The following is a 22,041-nucleotide window of genomic DNA, read 5'->3' as shown; positions in this document are numbered from 1 at the left end:
ATTAGTTTTTTTTAACATAATTGTTATCAAATGATGTTGTTTTATTCAAAATCATTGGCTTTTGACCATATTTACGTATTTTTAGGTGTGTTTTTTACGATAGTGCCATTATAGGTACACCAAACAGGCATGTTCCTATAGTGGTCATAGTTCTAAAATCAATAAAAACAGGTAATTTTAGATATTTTTCGACGACATTTTTGACATGTCGTACTGTTTTCATTAAAATAAGCAACAAAATTGAGTTTTCTGTAAGTAATTTACCAAACAAAGGCCAAAACTCGCTTATTTGGCTGAGTGAAAAATAGACTTCAAATCAAGCAAACTCTTCTGGGCATGGGTTGACGACAAATGTTATTCAGTACTTTAGTCAATATTTTCATCAACCAAATTCATACATTTTTTACGATCAAATTACGAAAACAATCATTATTATGGCATTAATCCTTGCTATTCACACGAAAACAGCTTCCAAACTAAGTTATATTGATATTATACACTGTTTTGAGGCATCCTTGTTTACCACCACTATAGGAACACAATGCGACGACTATAGGAACCATACCACCATTATAGATACAACGAAGCAGTCACAAAAATATGTATTTTTTCGTAAATTTGATGTGTTTCATGGTAAACATGGTTGTGATTGCGAAGATAAAACATATTTCAACTGTTACGGGTTAAAATATTCTGAAATTGTCCTTCCTGACACTTTAAATCCATTAAAATACATCTGTACCAGCACAAATTGCACCAATATTGGTACATTTACCCTACTTTGAATAAAACTTAGTAATAACATTAATGAAATCCTCAGAGAAATAGCATAATCGACGAGCGAAATAATTCGCCACCAGTCGATTCATATGCAAATCGTTGAACTGAGCAAAGCGTTACGTAATTACAACATTTAATTTGTCATTGTCATATCGTTTTGATCATCGATAAGGGAAAGATTATGTTGAAAGTGTGCCCACGCAAAACACGCAAAACAAAGTGAGAAAAAAATATACACACGTAGAATCATCGACGTATGCTATTTTCCACAAAAACAAAGCGAATGATTTATTTTCAAAGCAAATATGCACTCCTACCGTAAGCCATCCAAATGACTTTTGTAGCACCAAACGTAACGACAGCTCACGCTGTACGATGCATACGTTAGCATTTCCCTTTAGTGCAGCAACCACTACTACCGCTCCACTCACCGAAGTGCCTACCTTCACCCAGGACGTGACTTCGTCAACACCACTGTAAGTGTCTGTCTAATGAAAATTTATTCCAAACGTGAAGAAATTTTAATGACCAAAAGAAAAAGGAAACACGCCCCTCGCAGCAACCGCGTGCGCAAAGTGTTCCTTTTCGGCTGCGTACGGTGCTGAAAAACTAGGCAAACCTATTTTCGTTTTCATAACGTGTGAACCACCGAGCGGTACCGGTAAGCCTGGAGTGTTTTTTGTTTGTTCGTTTCGTTTGAGCCATTGGCCAATGCTTTTGAGGCTGCGTCATTTCGTCAAGACGCGGCGCGCGCTTGGACGTGATTTTCGTCCGGCACGTGCACGACGAATTTCGCCAGATTTCCGCACCGCTCTTTCTTTGGTGGGAATGTGTGTGTGTTTTTTTCTTTCTTCTATCTCTTTCTCCCCCTCTCCTCTATTTGCCCATTCTGGAGTCCTTCCCGTGTGCTTAGTATTCTGGTCGATTAGATCTGGGAGCTTGGGACCGCGCCGGTACGTACCCCAAGTGTCCGAGCGTAAATAAATCGTCACTGACCTCTTAGGGCACTTCGGGTGGTCCCAGTCCCGGTGTGAATGGGAAAAAGCAAAAAAAGCAAGCCACCGAATAGGAATAACACGGAACAAAGAGGAAAACAGGAAAGGTTTGGTGCTTCCACCGCGTCCACCATCCCGATCCCCATTCGGTGAGTCGGTCGAATCACGTAAACACACACCCTGTTGAAGCCCCTGCATCTAGGCTTTCGATCGTTTCGAGGGGTTCGGGCGGGGAAGACAGAGTGGCAGGAGGGATCAATTATGGAAGCCACCGCGTTTGATGGCTCTCTGGTGACTCGCGAACCAAAACGAATGTGTCCTGCCCGCAAACGTATCGGTCAGCCATTCGGTGGTATTGCCGCGCCAAATACCATTCAAGCGAAGATGGTTCGACTGTCGTGGGCTGTGGCGAATCAGGCCTACAGGCGCTGTGTGGCTGTGTGTCTATGGCCGGTTTGGTATGTGCACGAAATGGTGAACCCGGGCGAATGCCGGCTGAATTTCGTGCCACTGCGCTACACGGCGCGTGGTGAAATTGATCGTGCGGTGGACGATACCCGGTCCCGGCACAGGGTATCATGGGCCTGATTTTGCATTCCATTCACAGATCACGGCGTTATTGAACGGCCCCGGCGTGTGCGTGTGTAGCGCCGGGAACACGAAATCGCGCACAGGATTCTCAATTCAATTGGGCTAAATGCTATCGGTACATTTCATCGCATGCAAGGAAAAAAGGCGCGGGTAGTGCCGGGCAGCGTTTGCGGCCGGGCGGATGGAAAGCGTTCAATGATAACTGTTTGGGATATGGTAAATTCATTCCGATACGCTTTGGAGCTGTTCCCCACGGTGGTGCTAGCGTGCTTGGTGTATTTGTAGGAATAGGACTGGACATTCTTGCTAGCAAACGAAACGTGTGTTTTATTTTAACGATGCAATAAGAGAATGGGACTTTTCTAATTTGTTACAAGTATCCAAAGCTTATAAATATTGTTATTTATCTTATAACACGACCTCATTTTTCTGATTTGCCTTTGTTTTGTTTGTTTGATATTTGAACTTTTCTTCATTAAAACGATTAGTAATTTAATTCAATTTTTATTACTTTTTCGATTTGACATAAAGTTATATCTTTTAAAAGTTTTATGCTGTGCAATAAATGGATGCTTTTGAGTTGTTTTCTTTTTTAATAGTACTCGTGTATCGTTCGAAACACATGATATGTACCCTCCATTTATTACAAAAAAAACTTCTTACACCTGCGCTTTCATTGCACGTACTTATGTTAGCTTTTGTGTTGCCATTTTTAGACTATTGTAGTTTGTTTAACGAAGTGTCTTTTAGAGTGCTTTTTTGCTCGCATTCGTAAACGGATGCTCAGTCCCTTTGGCAGCCATCGGCATCACTTTTCAGAAGGTCCCCGTAATTTATTCCACATCAGGATTAGATACCGGGGGCCTGCTGCTACTCAACCATTATGTGTAAGCACAAAGCGCGCAAAGACTCCCGTTCGTCAACGCACACACACACACAAACGGAATGGCCCCTTCACGGCGCATATCCTGTGACATGTGCTGCCGGGAACCGTGCTGATGGCATTTCATGAACCTCCCTGGCATTCGCTAAACAACACAATGCACTAACAAACAGGGCAATAGGAGCCGACGGGATGCTTTTTACTCCCTATTTTATTCTGCCCTCTAGCTGAGCTTTCTGCCATCCTATCGGTAGGGTGCATACATTTACCGATACCGTAGGCAGCATAGCTACAATAGCGCAGGTGAAATGCCAGCGTGTCCCACAGTCTTCACTGATGTGTATGATTAGCGCAGGGAGGTGCGGGAAAGTCCTACCGTTACTATCACTATTGGCACCTATTGTTTGAGCGCAGATTACACGCGCAAACGATACACCTTCGAGTGCGACTGGTGGCTGGTGCTTTGGTAGGGGTTCGGATTTTGGTACCACCATCTGACCCCAGCGGGTTTGATCTTTCACGCCATTCAGCTGGCGTGTCTTGCCCGTGTGTCTGGTGCTGTAACCGTCACGGGCGCTGTGCCAGGCGCTGTCGGTGCAGCGAGCAGGTTAGCTTAATGATGGTTTGGTGCGAGCGCTTCACCACATCGCGCGGTTTGATGAAGCGTGGTGTGTGTGTGGGTCGATGAATCTTTGATAAGCCCGACCGACCGTGCTGGGAGGCCACCGAAACAGGCACAGGGAGCAGCACCGTAATGAGCTCGAGCAGTGACGGTACACCGCAACCGGCTTGAGCACGTCATGGTGCGCTAATGAAGGTCCGCCACCGTGGTGCTGATCGGGCTGTGTACTCATTGATGACTGTGCGGTAAACATTGGGGAAGCGTGTGTTTTTTTTTGTCGTTTATGTTACATTAATGGTTTCCTGGATTTTGTACGTGTAGCGTAGGTGGTAAAAGCATTTTTTGCTGTCCTTACACGTCTTTCCGCTAAAGCACATGATCGATAGGGTCAGTAGAAGAGTCATCTTTCAACCGCTAAATAGCTGCAAACAGTGCAGCAAAGGTACATCTTTCGGGCTACAGGATTGGAAATTCAATCTCGCAGGAAGCACAATTTGTAGCGTTTGTATGAATTTTCAAACAATTTCACACCACGCACACCTGCTGCTCATGATGATGAAGCTAATCATTATAGTGCTCCGCTGTAGTGGAAGGCTGGCTGTTTGTTATCCCATTTGCACCTCACTGTACCACTCGTTCAGCGCCACCGGCCACCGAGCAACCGAACAGGAAAGAGTTAACTAGTCTAGAAACTAGGCACCATCGTTTGCACGGTGGATGGCTTGTTAGCTATTCACAACCTTTCTCGTGCCCGCCTGGCCCGGATAACTGATGCTAATGAAATACGCAGCTGGCTGGATAAGCATTACAAGCGCTTGTTATGTTAAAGTTTAAACAAAATGCTCTACCCGTGTACGTGTGTGCGTGTATGTGTGTGAGAGAGAGGGCTGTTAAGGGGTTTCCCGTACAACTAGGCCTAAGGTGGCATAGGGCGGTAAACACGGGAAAGCGAGTTTTGCAAGAAGTGACAAATGAATGTGCTCGGCCCCGCTCGGCTCGGCGGTACGTGAAAAAGGTGTGCGCCTGGCAAATACATTTGATCCTTCACGTTGGATTATGGTCCTGAAAACAAATGTCACACAGAGCTCCCCCCCGCCCGCCCGCTCGTAGGAAGCTCGTACATCATGGTAAATGTTGCACCTGGGTACAATATTTTTAGATGAGTTCCGGGACACAGCGAACGAACCTAGGCACCCCCCCCCCCCAAACCACCGAAAAGTGGCACCGATTATGGAGCGGCAACCAAATTGTGGAGAGGAAACATCGAGTGCGACAGGAGCATCGTTCGGCAGTGAACGTTTTTCTACCAACACTTTCCTACCAGGGGGACAATCTGACTTTATAGCGGGGAGTAGGTTGGGTTGGAGCGGTGCGTTTTGGGATGAAAATATGGCATCCTTTCGCTTCCTGGACTAGGCACTAGCACTCACAAATTATGTTTAATCTCAGCTGCTCACCGGTTCCGGGGCAGGTAATATGGCCGCCCGGCCGCGTCTCGCACACACGTTTGTCGCTGACGTGTGGTATTAATCGCTACTGAAAACTACCTACACCACTGAAGCTAAATAGAAAGAAAGAAGGATATAATGTGCTGACGAACAAACACACACACACACACACACACACTAGCAAACTCAAGCCATATTCCTGGGGACAGCTAATCCTAAAGATATGATATTTACAGAAACCTACAAAAACCACTTTTCTCCCGGAGTATGTGTGTGTTTGTCTGTGTGTTCTGGTTTGGGGTTTTCCCCCTTCGTTTGCCATGAAAAGTTGCTGACGGGTTGAATCCTTCTCTTGAAACTCTGGACCAAGGTAGCAGTGTGAATCGGGGGAAAAAAACCCCGTAAATGCCCTTCTTGCAATGCTGCACGGTGTTCCAGATGGTGTTTGTTTTTTCTTCTTCTGTGTGTTACGTACACGTGCTAATTGAAATGAGTTCGTAGTTCGTTTTTTTTTGCGTGTACGCTATGCTTTTATATGGTAAAAGGTAAAGAGTTTTGTGCTGTGCATGTTTCTACCTTTCATTCCAGCAGTGAGCTGCAGGTTGGCCAATCTGAGCGGATGTTCAAAATCGATAAGACCAAGGATTAAGTCACCATGCAACCGAACAACGGCCGGATTGACTTCATCGTGCCAATCGGAAACGGGGTAGTAACGCAAACTTCTTCTCGAGTGGTGCCTAATCCGGGAGCTCTTTTTTGTGATAGTGTGTGTGTCTGTGTGTGTGTGTGGTGCACAAAATTTCTGCCAAACCTTTCTAAAACGGGTCTCGTTTGCTTAGTGCGGGGAAAAACTGAGCAAATGGTTTTAAGCGGCGCTTATGGAAGATCAATACTGTGCCAGATTGGTGTATGGCATGTGCTGCATCTCGAATAGGGAAGCACCGTATCCATTAAGGTCATGTTGAAGAGTTTTCAGCTTTTTTTTATTAAGAAAGAACGGCTTCGGCCGTATTGCTTAAGAGTTTTCAGCTTTATTTACAACACTTTTAATATCAAAAAGTTGTGATGATAGTACCAACATTGGTTGAAATCTGCTGAATTACTATCCTTGCAATATATTAGAAAACACATAGTCATTCTTTGTTTATTTATATAGAACAGCTGTTGAAGGTATTTTTACTACAAATATCATGGTGGATATATTTTTAGAATTTTTTTGATTACCTGCAACGTTTTTTGACATACAATCGACGGCAAAACAAACGCTGTCAAAATCTGTAAATGATACATTTCAAACAAATAATTTGTGCCGATATTCGATATTTTGAAAGTTTTCAGCGCTATTTATATCAAACTAGCTTCAAACTTCAATTTCAATTGAGCAATTTTATGTTTTAACCACCAACACCGCATGCACCACTATAGAAACACAATAGCACAACGCTTGGAACCATATCGATATCAAGCAGATTAGTCAGCAAAATGTGCATAATGGTAAAACGTGTAGTGTTTGTAGAAAAAGTGTAATTTTCTTTAGGAAAATGATTGCAGTGTGTTGCAGTTATGAAAATATTGGTTTATCTTGACAAACTTTAAATGACTGTAAATCTACAAATTGCATCACTAATGGTACATTGAGCTTTTGCATCAAATTGCATCACATTTCCTCGATTCTCGGCTTCACGGCTGCGTCACAATTCGACAGTATTTCTACGCGTTTCTACGCACAGTAATTGCGTTTGCAAAAAGTTTTGTGAATGTACACGGCAGACGCAAGCCATCACACAAAAAGCGTTCAGGCTTTGCACTTCCAGTTTGAATAGAGTTAAAGAGTTATTTGAAAAGAGTTACTGCTCTGTACTCCCCGTGCAGCATAGCTCTTTACAGAGAAAGTTGTATCCAAGTGATTCAAGCATACCCGAAAGAACTTTACATTACAAGCTAAAATAGTGCACCATTGATTAACATAGTTAACAATTCATGCGAGAAAATTTGAAATCCCCCACAGAGCGTTGATCCTGTTAGATGCGTGGTCGCATTGCTTTTACCTCAAACGTACAACGCAGCGACACAGACACACTGTAAAACAACGCTCGCTAGTACTCAACTACATTACAGCGACCAGAGATGCCGACCATCCCCGTTTTCCTGATGCGATTATTAAACTTTAATTTATATCACCGAAAGGGAACGCACATCGCCCAACGGGCCGCTCGTATCACGTATCGGCCGTATCACCCGCTGGCAGTAATGCCGAAGACCGTATTAAGCTTAATACGTGAGAATGGGCTCGCCCAAAACCCGCGCGCGCGTACACCGGCTCAGACGTACCATACGGGGGCCGCGTATGTGTAGGCTGGCAAAGATGGTATCACGTCGCAATCGTACATTTGTGACGGCGTAGTGGCTGGTGGCGTCTACCCCGATAAATCGAAAACGACCACGACCTTTTCTCGAACTCGGTGTGCCGGTTCACGGCGAGCGGATTGCGTGTCACACAGCTTAACAGGGGCGATAATTTTCGACATTCTCTCTTCCCTCCACTCGCACTCGCTTAAAGCCTGAACTACCCGGCGGGGACGAAAGAACGGGTGCGTCGGCACGGCACCCGACCGTTCGGACCGATAGTAGCAAAAGCGCGAAAGGGCATTTACATACCGATTCCATTATATTGAGGTAGTAGACATTAGAAGTTGGCAACGGTTCTGTTTGCGGTTCGTGCAATCGTTATAGTTTCGGCCCGTGTATGTGTGTGGCATTTCAGTGCTGGATTCAAACTCTCAAGCACCCAGCCGTGCTCTCGGCAGAACCGACCGAACCTGGGATTGACTGTATAATTGCTAATTCTACAGTATCTCCGAATGAAATCATTTGGGCGTACGCTCGTTACGACTCTCGTGCTTACATTCCTGGGTTGGCGCTGGGTGGCCACTTTCCGCCCGTTCCACATTAGTTATGCTTTTTCGGGCCGGTGTGCGGGGGTGCGAGAGTGCCATTCCATGGCGGCGTGTGGCTCAAAACACGGGAACCGTTGCTGTGCTTTCTCGCAAGCACAATAACAACGCCGGTACAGCGCTTTGAGATTTATCGACAATGCTGAGAAGTTCGATTCCGATGGTAATTTATTTTACACAGTCCACAATCCCACTGCCACACACAAACAGGACCCAGCCAGGTCCAAAACCTCATCATAAAAGCGAGAAAGGGATGGGAGCCCCAATTGGAATTGGGAAGGGCGGGAAGACACGGTCGCCCGTTGGCACACTGTGAGTGTGGCAGAGCTATGTGCCATGTTTACAAACACGCTCACAGTAGTCCTAATTTATGTGCAAACATGACGTTAATTATGTTTCGAGCCACACTGCGAGACAGTTGCAGCTTTCGGTACCGGCAGCCGAAAGTGTTGAAGTAGCCAGTTCCTCTCGCTACGTTTGGAGCAGCCGTAGGGTAGTACACTTGCGAGGAGAGGACGTCAACTGAGATCGTTGAAATAGTTGTTCGGTTTTGCTGAAGTGTGCTGCTAAGGTAAGGTAAGGCACAGCCACAGATAGATAAGGTTCGAACGTTGGCAAAATGGATCAATATATCTCTCTATTGGGAGAGTGATTAGCATGTTGGTTGGGTTTTACCCTCCAATGGGACAATTCCTTGATGTCGATGTAAATGAAGACATAAGAAACATTGTTTTTTTTTTGTAATACGATATCTGTATCCTCCACTCGAGTGGATACGCACCATTCTTGAGTGTAATTTAGGATCATTTATAATGAGCAGAAATTGGAAGTGATGCTCTGAGTAATAACATCTGCATCCGCACTTTATTTCGTTAATAAATAGTTGTAAAACATAATAATGAAGCCAAACTAAATACAACTCTTGGATGATGAAAAAGTGATCTTGGACTTGAATCAAACCGTTTGTTTTCTTTGTTTAGCAAAAGAAGTTTGCTGATTTAATTGGCAATTAATGCTTGATATACTTCCCTGCAATACGCACCAAAAGATAAACAAAACCTCTAAAAAAAAAACAATGACTCCGTACGTACTTATTTGATCCAAGCCATTTCCGTTCTATTGAATGATGCTAAAACATCAATTTTGTAGACCTTCCGAACAATGAAATGTATCTTGCTCGCGTTGAAAACTTAGCCGCACCGACAGCTATTTAACTTCTGCCTTGGCTGCGCTGTTGCTTTATTGTTTATGTTTCGATTCCATTATCATTAAAATCAAATCAAACAATAGCCACCCGCAAAGGCCATTGCTGCTGGCAGCCATGGCAGCCGGGAAAAAGTTTGATAGACTTTGAAAAGACTTTTTTTTAGAAAAAAGCTACTTCTAGTCAATAGTGGCATCGTTTGGTTAAGGTAATGCTATCACTATGGACAAAACTGATACCAAACGGTAATTAGCTTACACACTTTTGGTAAAAAAAGGAAAAAAAAAGTATTCCCTGCGATGGAGAATGCGAAGAAAAAACTAAATTTTGTCTGCCAGCACGAACAAAACCCATCCATACAGAACACAACTTTCATAAACTGTTCCTAAGCGCAAAGTTTTGTTCAATGTTCCAAGGACAACAAAAAAAAAGGAAGACTGTCAGCCGGCAGACATCAGGCGAGTGGAGTAACTTCATTGGAAAAATTCTCAACGCTCATCCTAGCCCTAGCAGTAGCCTGCCTGCCTGCACTGAAAAGCCCAGCTCGAATCGATTCCAAAGCGGAACGGTGAATGGGATTGACGGATCAGGGAGCAACTGACGAGAAACGGAGGAGAAAAAAAACTTTCGATGCGTCAAGTTTTCGATTACCGCCGGCGAACGCGTCACGTAGCTTCGCTGCAGATTGGCGGAAAGTTTGCAAACGCCAGATGGCGAAGGTGACCGTAGGATGAGGTTGATGGCGAAGGAAGGCCACACAGAGGGCGCATACTTTTTTCCACCGTTTGCCTTTCGCTGCACTTTTTGACTTTTCAATCGCGTTGCCGTTGTTGTTGTTGTTGAGTTCGACACATACCTGTGCGAGATCGAGTGTGAGCAAGTAGCGAAAAGGGAATAAGCAAATTGAGTTAGCAAACTTTATCTTGAGCGTGTTGTTTGATCGTGAAATGTTTTCAATAATGCATGGGCATTGTATGGGATTTAGTACAGCACTAGGCTACTGTACGGTGGCGTGCAAAAGTGTTGTTAAATGCGGGCTGAGAACTCAGGAGAAAAAAATCCGTACCAATAACTGGCGATCAATTTTTTCTGGAATGCTTTCATGAACTATTGAAACAGACTACAAACAAATACCAAATACAAACAAATAAGTGTTACAATTGTTTTGTTCTTTTTGCGAATGCAAATATTTGATGGTGGTCGATAAGGTATTGCAATGATTTGGAATTCATAAACTTCCAATTGATATTGCACATTACACAGGCTAGAGTCATCAACCGGCGACATTGGATGTAGAAAGTATGATTTTTTTTATTCAAATGTTCCTTTTTTACTAGTATTGTTCTTAGGGAAACAATAAAAATACCACCCAATACGCAGGTGTAATTGGCACAACGTGTTGTGATTGATTTGAATGTAAATAAGACTCGATGCATCTGTCTATCACGTCCAATTAGCTTCGAGCGGCGCACAGCACCCTCATTTTGCGAAACGTTAAAAATACATGAAAGTCAAACGAACATTGATTTAGAATTGTTAAAACAGACACCCCCCGATGTCAAGCTGTTGGCGTTTGGTTGACTTTATTAGTGCCGTTTGCATTCAGCGGCATTCACAATGATTCACACTCTATACGCAAGATGTACACGTTGAGTGAAAGCTTCATGAAAAATTCACAAAATTTCTCGCACTTAAAATAGCACAGCGACGAGACTAAAAACAATGCAATACCAAAGAGTCTATAAGTGGTTGTGATTGGGTTTGGGGTACAGCTCGAACAAGAAGTAAAAGTCTGCTCCCTAAAATTATGAAGCGAACACAAACGCTCCAAAAACACCAGGCACCTCCATCGGCAGCTTTCTATTTTTATGGTTATGAAATATTAATGATTTCTGATAAATTATTTGTAACACACAGTAAGTGTGCATTTCACCCCAGCCGCGTTTTTGCCTGCACAAAATTAATGGCCCAATAATACCACTCGTACGCACAGCTCAGCATCAACGCCCAACATGCTGCTCGGGCTGACCTTGGGGTGTGAAATCATGCTCATCCTCGCGCGCGGTAGTCCGGTATTGTGTGCAGCTATATTGATGGGGCCAAATTGCACGGACGTAAACCCGGAATGAAAAATTACTTCGATGAGCCCGACAAAAGCCAATCGACCGTCAGCCAAACTGACACCATGCGATACAATTTGTGCCGAAGTGGAACACGATGGCTGGTGGCTGTAGGGCCCGCACCATTACTTTGCTAAATGCCTTTTCGTCGCGTCAAAATGCCACTCCGTGTCTGTCCATTATGCCTGCCACATTTACCCTACCATTTTTTTATATTTTTTTGTTGGTTCCAGTACATACCAACCGACGCGGGTAAGACTGAGCGGTAAGCTTTGCGGACTAAAAGCCTTTAGCTTTCTCGTGCTTTCCGCTTCCCTTTGTTTGGGTCTCGACGATTGTCCATTTAGACGCTGGCATTTGTGCATGTATGTGTTTGTGTATATATTTAGAGAAACTTAGGGCTTACTGTGGGCCACTTTCGTTCGTGCGATTGCCGATAGCCATTGGCGCCAGCGCTATTAAGGGTGCTCCACGGTCGATGAAATAGACGGGCGTTTCAGTAAGGCAACTCTCAAGAACCGCGTTGACCGCGACTAAAAACGAAGCGCACAGTCCAACGGAGTGAAGAACGGTGTCGACGCTATTTCTTCAAGTTCCATCGCTTTCGTTTTAGCTTTCATTCGACCGAGTTTGCTGTGTATAATCAATATTTTTGTACATTTTGTACGTACTGCAAACAGTGAATTGCCCTTGTCAATGGTAATTCTGTCCAAACGTGAGATTGTTCGTGTTGCTTGGATTGAGTTTTCTAACGAAAAGCAAAAATAGTACAACACGGTAAGCTTTTTGTGTAAGCTTTTGGATGAGGCAGATTGACACGTAGCTGTATTAGCCGGTGAGTAATAGGATAATAGTACCAAACAAGCATAACGCTGGCAATCATCGATGTTGATGTTCTTAGAGCACGATGTTCTGGAAATTCTCGGGAAAATAGCTGTTTATCTCCTCAATTGTTTTTGTTCACCGTAAAAACAAAACCAATTCCCAGCATATTCAAATAAAACTGACATCAATTTATCGCATGATTCTACCAAAAATGACATCACTACAGTAAAGCCAAACACACCGTTACTGTACAATTTTTTCTCCAATTACATGGAAAATTGATAAAAATTACACCTCACACACACACACACACACACACATACAAACGAATGCAGCACAAGTCAGGCGAAACAAACTTTTAACAACAACAAACGCTGCAGTAAGGCTCGCAAACTTTTATTGCCCAAGATTCACGTGCTCGGCGAGCGTGTGAAAAAAAAAACAAAAACATTTCCAAACGGCCCACCCGTTTTGCAATTGTCGGCCACGGTTTATAGCTGCATGGTAATAGTGTGATGGTATGTTAGCTATTTTTGCTACACGCTTACAGCCCAGCAAGAACAAAACGATTTTAGTGTGGCCGTCGGGTGGCCTCTCTTTTGGACGCACAAAACAGCTAAAAAAAACAACACCCCGAAAACGAAACGAACCGTGCCAAATTGAATAACAAGAAGAATGATGCCCGATGAAAGCAAAAGAGCAAAACAAAAAAAAAACAACAAAAAAGCACAAAGCACAAGAGGCATTGCTGGCGAAAGTAAGGCGTCTGATTTTTCCACGAAACAGCAATACCGCCAATGGTGTCTCGCAACTGTGAGCGAGGTCACGCGTAGCGATCCGCCCGGTGGCGGAACAGTTTGGGGAAATTATTATGGAGGCCAGCAGCACCAGCAGCAGCAGCGAGAGTCGGTCGAGTGGAAAATATGCTCGTACTGGAAAATTGTTACAAGGCCCGTTCTTACGACGTGCTATGCCCCACCATGCATGACGTAAATGTGTGTCTGTAAGCGTGTGTGCTGTTGTTGTGTTTTTTTTCTTCTTTGGTTTTGTTTTCTTTAGCAAACCAACAATAACAACACGCTGTTTATGGTCAAACGAGCATTTCTTAAGTTTCAGATACTTTCGTCTGATTCGAGCAAAAATACGATACGAGAGTGTGCGCAAGAAATCGTTTTACACATCAACATTATGGCTGCGCAATTTCATTTTGTACCGGAAATGCTCGGTGAACTTATAGGCTCACATGAATTAGCTCATAAAAGTGTTTAAAAACTGTTTTCAAACTCATCCAGATTGTCTGATCTTGTGTGCAATACGGGATATGGTGCAATAAGAGATGAAATGTTGATAATAACGGCATGTCTGACGCAATTAAATAAAAAAAATTTAAATGCTGCATTAATACATTATTTTAAATCTATTTTTATCTTTTTTTGCAAAATAGCATGATTTAATAAAAAATCAATACACGAACAACAACGAATGAGCGTTTACTCACAAGTTTATTGGGGTTGGAAAAATCTTTAAATTTCGCCCGTGATTTAGTAAACAATGGTGTTTGCTTGATTTCAATAAGTTAAAACTGTGTGCCACACCAAAAACTGAATTAAATTTTGGCTGTCTTTTTGATGAAGATTTTAGAAACAAAATGAAAACTATACGACGAATAATATAAATCTCATATTTGTTTTAAGTGTGTTTGATCTACCAAAATCCGATAAAAACGGTTTCCACAATTAGACTTCAAATCTTGTATGTTTAGTATTATTTCGACCATAGTTTCAACCAGATATGCTACATGACTTTTTGCAGTAAGCAATATGTGCACCTGGTTGGCATAAAACCATCACACAAACCCAAATTAGTCCAATGGAACAAAACGCAACCACCGCCAGTAAGTGCCAATCGGCACATTTGCTCCACGGTAATGCTATGCAAGAGAAAAACGTTGACAGCGCAGCATTATATCGGCTGTTCGCTTTCACAAAAAAAGAGAAATAAACAAATTGAAAGTGTCATCCGTGGCACAGATTTACCACACTGCGCTATTACCATGTTTGCAAAATGAGAGAAAAGGCCAGGTGAGAGAAACGTGACCGATAAGGGAAGCGTTCGAAATTCATAGGAAAATCAACATACACACTCAAACACACACTCACGCGGCCTTACGGTACGGCGCAATGTGCCACGCTGCCAATGTTCGTGCGTGTGACAAATAAAACCGAAACGTGCTCCATTAGCTTTATCAATGCTACGAACGTTGCTACGATTGATTCGCATTAGTAGCACCAGCAAAAAGGGGTACGAGAAGAAGAAGTAGTGGCTTAGCCTGGGCGTGGAAAATGTAAAAAGGTGAGTGAAAAACGCGTATGCAAATCGGCAATGGTGTAGCCGTGCTCGGTGCCACCGTTCTGCAACTCTAGGCCAGCTGCTTTACATGGCACATTTTTATTTCATGTGCCTCGCCACACCACCGAGTCAAACGTTTGCCAAGCACTGTACGCCTTTTCTTTTTTGGGTTTTTTTTGTTGTACTATTTGGAACAAATAGGAAAAGCGGCTATGGAATCGTCAATCAAACTAGTTTATGTGCTATTTCATCGATTTCCCCGGGTTATGGTTTTGGTTTTCTAGTGGTTTTTTGTTCGTACGCCGAATCAGGTCGCAAGAGTGTATTTGACTGTTGCAAGGCCATTCGTGATTGACAATAAATTACGGTATGGCAAAGTGCCACGGAATGTAATGATGAGGATAAAAACGAACGCTTTGAGGATACTCGACTGTTCGACTAGTCCTGTTAACAGTCTTATTTCATCAGTCCAATATTTTTAGGTAATGTAAAGGTTTAGCAAATGTTGTTTTAATTTTCCCTTTTTAAGATACAGATGTTTTTGCCTTTATTGTTTTTTTATAATACTGGCCTGTGCTATATTTTAAGCCAGTAGGCTGAACATTCCAGCCTGTAAATGAAACAGTATTCAGCATCCGGGTTGTATCCATTTGACTGTCACGCTCTGCCATACTAGATTTTAGCAAGTGTGAACAAACAAAGATGTATTTTTAAATATTTTTCTTTCTTTTTTCTGTTTAAAATGAATTATAATACATTTTCAAACTAAAAAACCGACCCAAATAATTTGTATCCTTTCTTGACACAATATTTATCCTTCAGTAATAATTCAATCCTTCATGAGCTTGCCTGATCATGTCTGCGACGAATCAGCGTTTGTTTTTCCATTTTAAAGCTAAAATAAGCTAAGCTGAGCATTTGAGGTTAGTTTTGCGTAATATTTTGTATGGAGTATTGGCATGATTTCGTCCGCCCAGTATCAAACTCCATATAACACAACTGGCTAATATCGTAAAAGCCCCCTACTACTAGATTAATTCCGAAGATCCTTCCTCAACCACAGGTATGTGGTAGTTTATGTGTGTGTTTTTTTCTCGCTTGTGCTCTGTCAGGCATACTTTTAAACTTTTTCCAAGTCATAATTTAAAACGTATCAACAACTTTTCGATTCACTCGCACCGGCAGATGTGAATCCTAGGTTCAATCGAATTGTAACCATCTGTTGGTAAAAGTTCTAGGAACTTGCACGAAACAAAAAAACCCAGTGCGTTTCCATCCCCTGAACACAATATGAACAGTGTTAGGTACATTTTGCTTGCCTTCCCTCACTGCACGATCGTACCCATTCCATTGTGCCCATCGAGAGGAGAAGTTTATAAATAGATTTTCTCCCGGGGGTTTTTTGGCGTGTGTAATGTCATGGCTTTTCACGTATCAAACCGATGTCTTGCTTCGGGCGATATGTTTCGCAGAACATCAAGCTACCGGTATATATATGCTTTTTTTTGTTGTACGCTCTACAAACGCTTCTCAGTAACAAAGTTGTGCGTTCGAGCTTTTACCGCAAAAGAGATGCTGCAAACAAACCGCACCGCAAGGATGCCACTGCACGGTGGTATATGATTATAGTTTTGCTCGGGATAACGTGTGCCGAGTGGTGCATTGATTGAATTAAACTTTTGCACAATATCACTGTTGTAACAAGCTTGACAGCTGCAGCATTGGAACTTTGGGGAGTAAAAGTTCGTGTAGGATTTCTTCCAGTGTTACAAGTACTTTAACGTCATGCCTTTGCTGAATTATGTCAACCTGGCTGTTTACAGGGTTTGTCTGCAAGTACGATACAAATTTTCGATACAAATGTTCAAGTATTTCTGATTCTTGTTTACGGTACACTTTATTCAGTGTCATACAATCGTTGTGTGATTTAGTATTACATTATTTGGCGGGATTATTGATTTATTTCAGCCAAGCTATTGACAATTCATTTCATGTAATGAACAAAGCATACCGTATAACAATTTGGGACAAATTCTCAGAACAATAACTGTGTATTTGTGTAAAAGAGACTGTTATTTTGCCCAAAATCCACTTTATGATGAATCCATATTACTTACAAATCAGAAATAGAAACCAGAGCAATTTTTATTCAAGATGCTTTTTGATTGACAGTAGTAGAGGAAATAATTTTGACGAAACTACGGTCGGTGTCGTAATTAATGTTAATCTAAATAATACAAGTAGATACTCCAATGTAAATGCACCAAAACTGAAGTGGATTAAAAACTTATGCTTGAGTAGAAGTTAAAACAATAAATGACTTTCAATTGTATAGTTTAGTAGCCACGGTCCAGTGGAATGAAGTTTTAATTAAAAAATGCTCTGTTTGGTGCAACATCAAATCGTTTCTCGGTAGTGAGTTTTGCATAATGTCAATGTAAAATTTGAGAATGACGAGAAAAAAAAGAAGCGGTCAAAACTTTATTTTTCCCATTTCGGTTTTGCTGCTGCTGGTCTATGTTACTTGCTACCAAGTTTTCGTACGACAGTGTCAAAAAAAAAAACGGACCGTGAATGGTGTTAATTGATAAATTACATCATTTATCACTTTTTGTTCAAGAACGTTCAGCAGCATAAATGCAAAACAGCTAGCAAAAAAAGACTCCCTGCTGCCCGGAGGGATGCGAGTGGATAGAAAATCCAACAACAACAACAACAACAACAAAAACAGCAAAATAGCAACTTCCCACCCTGCAGTAGCGAAACCCTTTTCAATCTATGTCAAAATGAAAACATTCGTTTCTGGTTTATGCCAAGCAGTTCCTGTGCAGCACGGCCAAAAAAAGAGGCTTAGTAAAATTTAATAACAGTTTCGAAAATAAAAGTGACAGTGCCATGAAAGATTGCTCCTATTAAGCATGGAACGATGGGAGAGTAAGCGTACAGCAGTGACCGAAAAGTTTTTGATTAACAATAAAAGGATTCACCTATCAGCGTGACGTTTTATGGTGAACGATTTTGCATCCTTTTTGACGTTTGTTTTGTCCCATTTTTAGTACATTTAGTATGCACGTTTGTTATATCATTTGGTGTGAGTAATTTTTTATTATTTTCGTAAATATATTTTAATGTCTAGGCGTTGATAATGAAAAGATTCAAATAAGCCATAGCAAAAAGGATAAGAAATGGAGACGCCCAATATTTTTTGAAAATCGTTTAAAATTCATCTATAAAATTGATTCACTTCCTTAACAATCACCATGAAACATGTAATAAAAAAGTATATTAATTTTTCTATGATATGCAGCCAAACTTCACAATATTGAAAACAAAACATTCCCCACAACAAAGTGTCCGGGCAACGAAGGATAAACGCGCTAATGGAGGCGCCTGGTCATTTCATTAATCAAAGTGAAACAGTATGACAATAACTCGAGCGGAGAAACGAAACCCCCACCTACCTGTTCATTTTAGTTGGCGGTGTGGCGTACGGGACGCCGAGGAACGCTTCGATGGGTTTGAGAAATTTGTATCCGTCCAGCGGCAGCACCAGCCCCTGCAGACGGCCGTACCGCGTCTGCACGATCCGGTTGCCGAGGCGCGAATTTTTGTACAGATCCATCGTGGCACCGTTCAGGAAGCGCACCAGCAAAAAATAAACGATGCAAAAGTACTGGAATTTCACGAACATCATGTTTCCGCTCGCTATCCGCTTCGGGCTTTGAAAACGACACCCAGCCCAGACACAGTTGCAAGTTACGACCAGCTGCAGTTAGGCTACTAGTCCGGCTAGACTATTGACGAAACGCGTTTGTTTACTACGTGCTGTATCTACCCTCTCCACTATTTACAATCGGACGGTCAACTCTTCGAGCGGGGCGTGTATGCTTTGGGCGTGTGTTTCCGCGTACGGTGAATGGATTGGCGAGCTTCTTGCTTACGTATGAGTGTGTGTTTTTTTTTGCTACTTTCGCGCGTTATGTTACTCCAACGCCAGCTGTTAAACCATTCATTCAACTGCCCATTAACATGAGATGTTTGTTTGTGGGGTAAATTATTCGCCGCACTTGCAGCCGGGGCAGCGTTTGCACTTCAGCTAATGCTTTAGAATTACTCGATCTACGTGACTCGTGCTCGAAGCGGATGCACATTGCGAGAGCGAACCGTGGAGGTCGGTTTTTGCGCGTTTGCTGCACACTTCAAAACACTAGCTTAAATGGTGCAGTACTTCTGGACACACAAACACACACACACTGTGCAGCAAAAACGATTTTTCTACGCGATCGCTAATGGCATCACTTAGGAAGGAAGCAGCGTGGTCGCTGTACTGGGAGGAAGTTTCTTGAGAAAACTAGCAGCGATGGTCGTTTTTTCACTTTTTATCGTTTTTTTCTTCACTCTCTCCTCTCTCTTTCTATCACTCACTCGCTCCCTATCTACACTAAGCACCATCAAATGCGCGCACTATTAAAAACAACATTTTATGACGATGCTGTGCGCACTTGAATCGTTTCCTGCACCACGGCCGAGATTCGTTGATCGTTTCTATTCACTGTTTGCTCATCGAAAAACACTTTTTCCTCGCGCGCACTATCGCTACACACCTAGCCAGACTCGGTAATGATGATGATGATGCTGCTGCGGACGGTGGTGAAGCAGCCGTACGCTTCCTGGTTGAGAGCATTTTTCTGCTTTTAATGTGGCCCCACACCGTCAATCCGAAGCAATTCCGCTGCAATTTATTGACTCGTCGTTATTGGTGCACTAGAACTAATTGCAAACGGGATAGGGCCGACCACTGGCCCGGCGCATTGGTCGACTGCCCGGACACGGAACCGTTTGATGATTTCATTCGACCCTAGGCGCATTCCGATCGCCCCGAAGTGAACACTGTCGCAAAACCGGGTTCTGGTTCATTAGATGACGGGTGCAACGTGTTTGCTTGTTTGTTTGTTAGCCACCGGAATAGTGTTGGTGTCTGGTTCGCTTCCCGGTGCCTCATTAGCTGCGTCGCTCCATTCCCGTTTTCCCGTTGCCATTGGTGGAAAACGATTGTCACAAGCGATACCATCACACACTGTCTCATTAGCACTGTGAGAGTTATGAATGTTCACGCCGTACGACCGTTTGCAGCGGAAGAAACGAATCGGATGATCTCACCCAACACACACACACACACACACACACGCTACACAATGCTGGCTGCACTGTGAGGTTATCCGGCATAAACATAACCACACATCCACACTCGCTCGCCTTTTATTTCCACCACAACATCTCGGCACACGACAGCGCAGCGAAAGAAATTGCTACAAATCGCCAGGCAATAATCTTCCTCGGTCGTTTTTCTTCGCTCACAGTGGGAAACATTTTGTCAACAGCAAACGACCGATAAGATGCGCCCGACCGCTCTTTGTCTCGCAACGGACAACAATACACCAGCACACCGGGGCAACACTTTCCAAACAGGCCCCGCGAGGCCGAGCTGGTTCCGATGTGCAAACGTCCTCCGATTGGTACGAGAAACGGAACACTGCACAACACACTACACCGTGTCCACCACCGTGTGTATCATTTATCAGTCCCGACCGTCATAAACAGCCATACTTAATGGTGCTGCGTCCATGGTGGACGACGACACACTGCCAACCACGGCATCCCCTTTGGGAGGAGGGTTTACTACATCGGCCAAGGTTGCGCCTCTACTGTGCTACTGTCGCCACGATCGCTATCTGGGCATCGATGACTTTCGTTGAACTTTCACTTCCGGGCTGGTGTTGCTTGCTGGTTTTTTGTGCCCGCTGTACCGTAGCGTGGTGCTGGTTCATTTTGTACATAATTGGGATTTGATTGCCGTCTACTGTTGTTCGTGCGTTCGCCGTAGCTGGTAGCGTCAACATTCACGGTCGACGTTCCGACCGTGGTCCGGCGATCCTGAAATGAAATGGAGCAAGAGATAAAACAAAACAAGCGTTACATTGTAGCATTTTCTTGCTAAATTCCCAAGTTGGTATCAAAGCAAAGGAAATAATAAGGATGAAAATAATAACAATTTTCCCAACTTACACTGTTGAAAAGAATATGGAAAGGAGAAAGCTAATAAATAGTTTATTTTTGCATGTGTATTAGCTTTCTATTCAAAAGCTGAATTTCAGCCCAAAAGACTTATTGGCATCTATTAAATTTGTTGTTTTTTTTCTTTAAATTCATTTTAACTTGCTTTTCACAAAATGCATCCCCATAGTAAAAGATTCATACATAATTAGGAAAAAAATAGGAATTCATGTTCCAAAAAGGGCCTTTATATATGAATACTAGCTTTTTTCTATAGTGTTTTTTTCGATTGAATAAAACGCTATATTTTATGACAATTTTGTTAAAAATAGGTTATTTTTGCAACCGGAGATAGAAACATCATTTTTAATTTTAATTGAAGAATATTCCCTTTGATTTACAAAGCATGAAATAGATAGTCATAAAACAAAATAAAATAAGAAAAACTTAGTTTAGTTAACAGTCAACCTTGCTAAAATGTTCAATTGCTCATAGTTACTTCTGGTAGCTCTTTTCATTCTGTGTGGCCTGTACGAATTTTTTCCTTTTTCCAAATTTAATTTCCCATTGATCGTGCTCGGTAATAAAAAATAAGCAAAAACCGGTTAATGTATACAACTAATCAACAAACAGCAAACCAAAAGCACACATGCTTCAACCTATTAGCACAACCATGTCACTGGATTTCATTCCAGCCAGGGTAAACAATTTAAACTAGAAAAATCACTTCAGCAAACCTCTACAACATGTGCCGCCTTTAGCCTCCATTAGCATGGAGCACGCTACAGACGCTCGCAACGAGCCTGCACAGGAAGGGAGTACGATATTAATTACAACGAAATAACGAGTGCGTTTTTACTATTCATAAATCTCCGCTCTTGGGCCACCTCAGCACGCTCAGGCAGCTCATTTGCAGGAGGTCAGTGGTATTGGTTAGTGTGTGCCACAACACACAAACTGCAAACAGAAGGCTCTGCAAGAATGGACGTACGGTGGTTCGGGCAACCGCAGGCAACTCCCAGGACCGGCTAAACCACCGACGAACGTACGAGGCACTCGAATGCAGCTGGCTGTGTGACTCGTCAGTGGGTTTAGTTTTCGGTCGTTTTGGTGACCTAGAGTGGTTGGACTGGTTGGTGGTCCTGACAGCACCATGCGCTTCCAGCGGCCGCTGGAATTGAGTGTTTTGGAAGCGAGTCAAAAATAGGGTTTATGA

At 42.8% G+C, this 22,041-nt stretch overlaps 1 protein-coding gene across 8 annotated transcripts in view; it reads right to left on the bottom strand.

Annotated features, from left to right (window-relative positions):
- LOC120893760 (neuroligin-3) overlaps positions 1 to 22,041 on the bottom strand; it is an 85,361-nt gene that overhangs the window by 52,008 nt on the left and 11,312 nt on the right. For 7 of the 8 annotated variants that reach the window (XR_005738151.1, XM_040295841.1, XM_040295843.1 and 4 more), the window contains one exon: positions 18,233 to 20,705. Coding sequence is in view for 7 of the 8 variants with exons in the window: in XM_040295841.1 (XP_040151775.1) it covers positions 18,233 to 18,465 (233 nt within the window). In the remaining variant the exon portion in view is untranslated. Of the gene's footprint in view, positions 1 to 18,232; positions 20,706 to 21,977; positions 21,984 to 22,041 lie in introns of all 8 variants that reach the window. The other variant, XM_040295846.1, reaches the window with a different exon arrangement.

Source organism: Anopheles arabiensis, chromosome 2 (assembly GCF_016920715.1).
Source record: "Anopheles arabiensis isolate DONGOLA chromosome 2, AaraD3, whole genome shotgun sequence".
Classification (NCBI taxonomy): Eukaryota; Metazoa; Arthropoda; class Insecta; order Diptera; family Culicidae; genus Anopheles; species Anopheles arabiensis.
Note: the sequence above shows the minus strand (reverse complement) of the source record. Positions and strands in the feature narration are given on the sequence as shown.